At 53.7% G+C, this 8960-nt stretch overlaps 1 protein-coding gene across 1 annotated transcript in view; it reads right to left on the bottom strand.

Annotated features, from left to right (window-relative positions):
- The window catches only part of RASAL2 (RAS protein activator like 2), a 264537-nt gene that overhangs the window by 126645 nt on the left and 128932 nt on the right, over nt 1-8960 (bottom strand). Inside the window, 1 exon segment of the mRNA XM_056107324.1 lies at nt 1862-1988. Within this exon segment, the coding sequence (XP_055963299.1) occupies nt 1862-1988 (127 nt within the window).

Genomic DNA, 8960 nt, shown 5'->3' with positions numbered 1-8960 from the left:
CCCCTCCCCCCCCAAAACGCTGTCCACACAGCTGGGGGCCAGCAGGCCTTTTAGTGAGACTCTCGGCTGCCACCTCCTGGACAGCCGCGGAACAGCAGCCAAGCCCCCCTGAGCGCAATGACAGGTGCCACCCACCTGCACGGGACCCAGAGGCCACTGCGGGCCCGTTGGCTGGTTTGGGGCTGGACCCAGGAGTCCGGTGGCCGCTGTCCAGCTCACTTGATCCTTCTCCCGCCTGTACCTCTGTGACCGCTCTTCACGCAGGGGGGGACGCACTCCCCCGGCCACGAGACGTTTGTGGGTCACAGGTGCCGAGGCCAGCGTATGTGACGTTCATCATCATCAGGGCGGCAGAGGAGGTGATGGGAGGAGGCACCGGGCCAGCCTGGCTCCCGCGGAGCTCGTAGGTGGAGCAGAAGGAGGTGAGCACTGAAGCGCTCACGCCCAGGAGGCCAGGAGCACTCGTGGCCTCCCCGAAACGGGCGTGGACGCGTGGAGAGAAGGTGCTGGAAGCGAGGGGAGTTGGGACACGCAGCTGCCCCGTGCGGGGCCGGAGACTCCACCACGAGCTCTCGGTTCATTCAGAAAATGGGAAGGGGAACGGAAATGAACAACCACAAAAAGGCAAACCTCAAAAGTCCTGGTTTTCAGGGGCTGGAGCAATAGCACAGCGGGTGGGGCGTTTGCCTTGCACGCGGCGGACCCGGGTTCGAGTCCCAGCATCCCATAGGGTCCCCTGAGCACCGCCAGGAGTGATTCCTGAGTGCAGAGCCAGGAGGAACCCCTGAGCATCACCGGGTGTGACCCAAAAAGCAAAAAAAAAAAAAAAAGTCCTGGTTTTCTCAACCTGAATCACAGAATTGGTCCCAACTGAGCACCAGAGACGACAACAACAACAACAGCAACAACAACAACAACAACAAGGCCTTTGGGGCTGGAGCGATAGACCAGTGGGGAGGGCGTTTCCCTGGCACACGGCCGACCCGGGTTCGATCCCCAGCATCCCATACGGTCCCCTGAGCACCGCCAGGAGTGATTCCTGAGTGCAAAGCCAGGAGTCAGCCCTGAGCATCACCGAGTGTGAATCCAAAAGCAAAAAAAAAAACAAAAACAAAAACAAAAGGCTTTCCCTCATCTGCCCACCAAATGTCTATGGTCACATCAGTATTCAACAAACCAAGCTAACAGACCAAGCACCCAAGCACTTTCTGGCGTGCAGACCCTTTCATCATTTCACCTCACCTCAATGACGCTCCCTTAGAATTCCTAGTCAGTTACTTAAGCTGCCAAACGCGTGCCTGAAACGCTCTCCACGTCTGCCGGGAAACAGGGGCTGCTTTACGGTACCACTCTGCTCGGGTGGGTCCCCGTAGTCGCTCCCTCTGTCACCTACTCCAGCCAGAGCCTCGAATATAACTCCCGTGAGTCACACAGTCTTACCCCAGGCCCTGGGAGCCAGCACTAACAATGGCCACACAAGACCACAGAAGTTTCCAGAAACACCGGCATTCCCCCCACCCCCTCACAAGCTCAGCGCTGCCACCAGGCCACCACCGGCCCTTTCAGCATTCGGGGCCGGTGGTGACCTCAGACACGGGCACATCTGCCCACCTGGCTGGGCCAGGCAGGCCAGCCACCTGGCGAGAGCCTCGGGAAATTCCAGGTCGGGAAGGACCGGCCGCCCGGGGTTGCAGGAGTCTTGAATGACCTCCAACTCTCGGGGGCTGACGTATTCCGAGGCGCTCACTGAACAGGAATCACTGGACGGTCGAGTTCACTGAAACCGTCCACAGCCCGGCTGGCAGAGAGCATCAGACGCCAAACAGAAGGACGAGTTCAGAACGGGCGGGGTTGTACTTACCCAGCTTGTTGGCGCCCTCTGCTGGGTACTCGGGAAACTGGCCCTCGGAGGGGACGCTGACGGTTCTCCTCAGGCAACGCCCTTTGGAGGCGTCTGTCTGCTGGTCCAGGCCTCCCTCCACGGGCATCTGGTCAACCAAGAGAACCGAGAGGACACTTAGGGGAGCTCCTTCGAAAGGGGGCTCTTTGCTGACCTGGTTTGGGGTGTGTGTGTGTGTGTGTGTGTGTGTGTGTGTGTGTGTTCATTTTGGGCCTTGAGTCTTTTGGGCGATGCTCAGGGCTGACTCCCGGCTCTGGACTCAGGAATCACTCCTGGCGGTGCTCGGATACCCAATGGGATGCCGGGGATCGAACCTGGGTCAGCCGTGTGCCAGGCAAACTCCCAACCTGCTATCTTATAGCTCCAGCCCAAACTGCTATATCTTTCAGTTTCGTAATTCATTTGATCTTTGTAATTTCTTTTTTGTTTTTAGCTTTTAGTTAGCCTTTTAAAGGGCTGGAGCGATAGCACAGCGGGTAAGGCGTTTGCCTTGCACGCGGCCGACATGGTCGACCAGGGTTCAATTCCTCCGCCCCTCTCGGAGAGCCGGGCAAGCTACCGAGAGTATCTCGCCCGCACAGCAAAGCCTGGCAAGCTACCCGTGACATATTCTTTTTTTTTTTTTGCTTTTTGGGTCACACCCAGCTTTGCACAGGGGTTACTCCTGGCTCTGCCTGCACTCAGGGATCACTCCTGGCGGTGCTCAAGGGACCCTATGGGATGCTGGGAATCGAATCCGGGTCAGCTGCGTGCAAGGCAAATCCCCTACCCGCTGTGCTATCGCTCCAGCCCCGTACCCGTGACATATTCGATATGCCCAAAACAGTAACAAGTCTCACAATTTGTTGTGAGACGTTACTGGTGCCCGCTCGAGCAAATTGAAGAACACCGGGAGGACAGTGCGACAGAGCTACAGTTAACCTTTTATGGAGGTAAAGTTGGTTTCTAAGAGGGGAAATGTTTCATTGCTGTAGGGGTATATTTTTTTGTTTGTTTAGTTTTGGGGTCACACCCGGCGATGCTCAGGGCTGACTCCTGGCTCTGCGTTCAGGAATCCCTCCTGGCGGTGTTCGGGGAACCCTATGGGATGCCGGGGATCGAACCCGGGTTGGCTGCTTGGACGGCAAACACCCTCCCCCCATGCTAACTCTCCTGCACCAATAATAATTTTTAAAGGAGAGGGCTATTAGATAAAAATAATCTCGACCATCTACATTGTCTTCAATTTTAGAATCAAATTAGTTTGGGGGGGCCTTTTCTTTTTTTTTAATTTGTTTTGGGGCCACACTTGGTAGTGCTCAGGGCTCTGAGCTCAGAGATCACCCCTGGCAGTACGCAGGGGATGGGGGGTGTGTGGGGGAGGACCAGATGGGGTGCTGGGGATGGAACCCAGGGCATCATTGTGTGCCAGGCAAATGCGCTACCCACTGCCCTACCTCTCTGGCCCCCGAACTGAAGATGTTTTAGAGATACTTAATGAAACACATTTTCCAGGGAAACGGAAACAGATTCTTACATAAAAGAGCATATTTTCTTTCAGAACGGAGATAAGATTTTTAATCACAACCTGCCCTCCCCCCCCAGGACTCCCCCCACCCCCGCACACATATAGAAATTATTTCTGGAATAATTTTGAGAACACAGGAAGCTCAATTTGGGTAGAAGGAACATGCATGTCATGGAAGTCTGTAGTACTGCCTACCACCCTCGAGGCTACCTTCACAGGGCAGAGGGTCTCACTGATCCCCCTTTCAGAAAAAAAAAACACCACTCAACGCCCCACCTGGGTATCCACCTTCTCTAAGTGAGCACACAGAAATCACCCCCAATTGCATCACAGACTTCTTTGACCCCGGAGGGTGGAGGAAGGCACGCTCCGGGCACGACCCCCAATCACTGAGCTGTGGGCAGTGCGAATAATTATTCATCTTGCAACACTGCAATTATTCATCTGGCCACAGACGTGAGTTAACTGTTCCAATCTTATCCGATCTGCGATTCTTACACCACCATGGATAAGTATTTGATAGGGCAGCCCTGGGTGCAGCTGAAGCAAGGGGGAAAGCCCCCAAGAGGGGCCGGAGCGATAGCACAGCGGGGAGGGCGTTTGCCTTGCACGCGGCCAACCCGGGTTCGATCCCCTGCATCCCATAGGGTCCCCTGAGCACCGCCAGGAGTGATTCCTGAGTACATGAATCAGGAGTCAGCCCTGAGCATCACTGGGTGGGACCCAAAAAGAAAGAAAAAAAGGCCCCCAGGAGCCAAGAAGCTGATAAGCACCAAGTCTGGCGTGATTTGGAAATGTGATGAGGCCGGTTTCAGCAGAAACTGGAGAAGCTGCGTATCACCCCAGAGTATACGGTGAATGGGCTGGGAGAATTTTAATCCCAAACCACGCGCCCTCCAGAGACACAAGGGCCGCTCGCGGGCTCAGACAGAGTGGGAGTCCCTGAATGTGGGCCTGACACCTTCCTCCACATATCCTACAAGCAAATATACAAAACACACGGACTTGGGGCTGGGGAGATAGCACAACGGATAGGGTGTTTGCCTTGCATGCAGCCGACCCGGGTTCGATTCCCAGCATCCCATAGGGTTCCCTGAGCACCTCCAGGAGTGATTCCTGAGTGCAGAGCCAGGAGGAACCCCTGTGCATCGTCGGGTGTGACCCAAAAAGCAGAAAAAAAAAAAAAGAAAAAAACCACATGGACTTGATCCAATCCCTCCCAGTCTTGCTTTGGGTTTTTTCTTTTCTTTTTCTTTTCTTCTTTTTTTTCCGGGGGGTTCTTTTTGGGTCCCACCCGGCGATGCTCAGAGCTGACTCCTGGCTCTGCACTCAGGAATCACTCCTAGCAGTGCTCGGGGGGACCCTATGGGATGCTGGGGATCGAACCCAGGTCAGCTGCGCGCAAGGCAAACGCCCTCCCACTATACTATCGCTCCGGCCTCTGAGAACTGTCTTAACTCGTGATGACTCCTAACACCGAGAATGCTCAGAGAAAAGAGGCCATTCAGTCACTGCCACAGAACTCGACAAGCGTGAAGTTAAGTGCAGAAGAGGTAATAGGGGACTCGGAGCTTTGGGCAGTCTAACTGCTGTTTCCAAGAATTCATCTCATAAGGGCCAGGCTTGGAAGCCGGCCTCACATGCTGGGGGAAAAGGCAGCTGGGATGGAGAAGGGACCACTCAGTGAAGGATGCTTGGAGGGCTCGCTCGGGATGGGGGATGCGTGATGAGAGTAGACTATGGACCAAACACAGTGGCCACTTAGTATCTGTATTGCAAACAGTAACACCCAAAGGGGGGGGGGAGAGAGAGAGAGAGAGAGAGAGAGTAAAAGGGAATGTGCCTGCCACAGAGGCAGCAGGGGATGGGGTTGAGGTGGTGGGAGGGATACTGGGACCATTGGTGGTAGAGAATGAGCACTGGTGGAGGGATGGGTACTCGAGCACTGTATGACTGAAACGTCATCACGAAAGTATCTAAGTCTGTAACTGTACATCATGGTGATTCATTTAAAAAAATTTGCTCGAGGTAAAGGCCCTCCCGTTGTTCGTCGATTTTGCTCGAGCGGGCCCAGTAACGTCTCCATTGGAGACTTTGTTGTTACTGTGTCTGGCATATCGAATACTCTCGGTAGCTTGCCGGGCTCTCCGAGAGGGGCGGAGGAATCGAACTCGGGTCGGCCATGTTGGCTGCGTGCAAGGCAAACGCCCTACCGCTGTGCTATCGCTCCAGCCCTGAGCCCCCCCCCTTTTTTTTTAATTTTTAAAAAAAATTTAAGAATTAAAAAAACAAAGAATTCATCTGAGCAATGCCGCATTGTCAGGCTGCAGTGTTCATCTGCTGGGATACTAACTGGCCCACTTTTGGGACTCCAAGCACAAAAGGAATATTTGAATGAAAAAAGGCGAGGCTGGCTGGAAGGTCTGTTTCTGCCCAAAGAAAAGAAGGCCCTCAGTCCCGTTCTTTTGTATTTTTCACCCGTAGCCCCTCAGAGGGGTTCCTGATTGGCTTCCTGCCCTGCCCCCCCTCAGCCCCCTTCATCTCTGTCTTTCTTGGCCTTATCTCCTGCAAGCAAAATGGAATTTCAACGCCAGTGGAGTGCTCGGTCCTCTCTGGGATGGGCTGGAGCCAAGCCAGTGGGGCCTTTCCTGGCAGCTGGGCGTGGAGGGACATTTGAAACACTGGGCACTGTCTCCTTGGCGTCCCATGCTGGTGGACAGAAGCCACTTAGTGAGTTATTTCTGAAGGTAAGATTCCTGAGGGGGCCAGAGCGATAGCACAGCGGGGAGGGCGTTTACCTTGCATGCGGCCGACCCGGGTTCGATCCCCAGCATCCCATAGGGTCCCCCGAGCACCGCCAGGAGTGATCCCTGAGCACAGAGCCAGGAGTAACCCCCGTGCCTCGCCAGGTGGGACCCAAAAAGCAAAAAAAAAAAAAAAAAGATTCCTGAGAGCCTGGTCTCCCCTTCTTCTGGGTCCCAAGTGGCTCTATGGGTACCAAACTCTTCCCAGGAATGATCCCCAGGCAGGAAATGTGTGCAGCTAAGAGAGGGCGATTAAAAGATGCCCCTACCTTAGGCTGGAGCAATAGCACAGCACGGAGGGTGTTTGCTTTGCACACAGCCGACCTGGGTTCGATTCCCAGCATCCCATAGGGTCCCCCACGCACCGCCAGGAGTGATTCCTGAGTGCAGAGCCAGGAGTCAGCCCGGAGCATCACTGGGTGTGACCCATAAAGAAAAAAAATAAATAAAAATAAAAGATGCCCCTACCCTGAATACAGGTGTGCTATTAGACTCACCCAATCTTCCCACATTTCAGCAGCACCCGCTAAGGATTCAGCCTAAACCCTGCCAGCACCCACCTAAGTTACGTGTCTAATACAGCAACCATCAAGCCCCGCTCCTGCGACGGGTTGGTCAAGGTTCAAACGGCCTTTTTAGACCACCCGAATGAGGAACTTATTTCACTAACAGGAGAGAGAGAGAGATCAAATAGTTGTACTGGGCTGGAGCGATAGCACAGCGGGTAGGGCGTTCGCCTTACAAGTGGCCAACATGGCCAACCCGAGTTCGAGTCCTCCGCCCCTCTCGGAGAGCCCGGCAAGCTACCGAGAGTATTCGATATGCCAGACACAGTAACAACAAAGTCTCCAATGGAGACGTTACTAGGCCCGCTCGAGCAAATCGACGATCAACGGGAGGGCCTTTACTTTACTTACTTTACTTAATTAAAAAAAATTTAAATAAAATCTCAAAAAAATTTTAAATAATAAAAATAAATAAAAATGAACCAGGATACATAGGCATGAGTAGTGGTGAGAAATTTCGAGCAAAACATAATGCCCCAAATTAGAAGAGTATTGGGGAAACTGTCTGCCATAAAGGCAGGGTGAGGACTGGGATGTGGGGGGGATGACGGGTGTGGGGGTGGGGGGTGGATACTGGGGACATTGGTGGTGGAGAATGTGCACTCGTGGAGGGATGGGTGTTCCATCATTGTATGGGTGAAGCTCAAACATGAAAGCTTTGTAACTCTTATCTCACGATGATACACTGTAGCACTGACCTCCCATTGTTCATGGATTTGCTCGAGCGGGCACCAGTAACGTCTCCATGGTGAGATTTGTTGTGACTGTGTTTGGCATCTCTAATACGCCACGGGGAGCTTGCCAGGCTTTGCTGTGCGGGCGGGATACTCTCGGTAGCTTGCCGGGCTCTCCGAGAGGGACGGAGGAATTGAACCCGGGTCAGACTCGTGCAAGGCAAACGCCCTAACCACTATGCTATTGCTCCGGCCAGATACAATTTAAAAATAAAAAAAAAAAAGAAGTAATGTGGAGTTCATGCCCAATTCAATCAGCTTAACCAAGGACTGAACAAATAGCAGGACGCCTACATTAATTTGGTTTTTTCTTTTTTTTTTGCTTTTTGGGTCACACCTGGCAATGCAAGGGGTTCCTCCTGGCTCTGTGCTCAGGAATTACCCCTGGCGGAGCTCAGGGGACCATATGGGATGCTGGGAATCGAACCCGGGTCGGCCGTGTGCAAGGCAAACGTCCTCCCCGCTGTGCTATTGCTCCAGCCCCATGCCTACATTGATTTTTAAAAAATTTTAAAAATGAGCCAGAGGCGAAAGCCCAGGAAACCCAAACCCGCCCTGCAAAAGCCCTCACGAGCCAGCAGAGGGCGAGAGATCGCCAACATAACCAACAACCGTTTTCAAAGGTACCAAGCGCTCTGGGGAAGAGTGGGAGCCTGGATCCCAAACCCAGGAAGCCAGAGGCAGCGCCCAGAGCCAGCTGGTGGGTCGTGGGGAGCCAGAGCCGGCGCCAGAAAGAGGTGATGAGGGGGCGCGGGTGCGAGTCACGCAGACCCGGGAGGCAAAAGTGCCCCCACTCAGGGTGACGGCAAAGCAGGCGGTGGGAACCTGGGGACATTTTCTATTTGTGTGCTTAATTTTTTTTTCAATTTAATTTAATTTTTCCTTTTTGGGTCCCACCCGGCGACGCTCAGGACTGACTCCTGGCTCTGCACTCGGGGATCACTCCTGGTGGTGCTCAGGGGGACCCTACGGGATGCCGGGGATCGAACCCCGGTCAGCTGCGTGCAAGCAAACACCCTCCCCTCTGTGCTATCGCTCCAGCCCCTAACCGGAATTTTCAACTCGCACTCACTCCCTGAGTTTATATGCGCTGACTTAACGCGAACACAGCGCCGTGTAGAGAGTACCCAGTAAACGCTGGTCTTTCTTGCTATTTTAATAAAATTCGTTTCCATAAGATTTAAGTCCCAGATAATCGTCACGGGGAGGAGATGCTAATGGATGTGTGTGGGGGATTGGGTCTCGTTTAAAAATAAAAAAAGACCAGGCTGGAGCGATAGCACAGCGGGGAGGGTGTTTGCCTTGCATGCGGCCGAGCTGGGTTCGATTCCCCCGCCCCTCTCGGAGAGCCCGGCAAGCTACCGAGAGTATCTCGCCCGCGCGGCAAAGGCTGGCGAGCTACCCATGATGTACTCGATATGCCAAACACAGTAACAACAAGTCTCAAAA

This window comes from Sorex fumeus, unplaced genomic scaffold (genome assembly GCF_029834395.1).
Source record: "Sorex fumeus unplaced genomic scaffold, SorFum_2.1 ptg000161l, whole genome shotgun sequence".
In the NCBI taxonomy this organism is placed as follows: Eukaryota; Metazoa; Chordata; class Mammalia; order Eulipotyphla; family Soricidae; genus Sorex; species Sorex fumeus.
The sequence above is the reverse complement of the archived record's forward strand: the minus strand, read 5'-3'. Positions and strand labels throughout refer to the sequence as shown.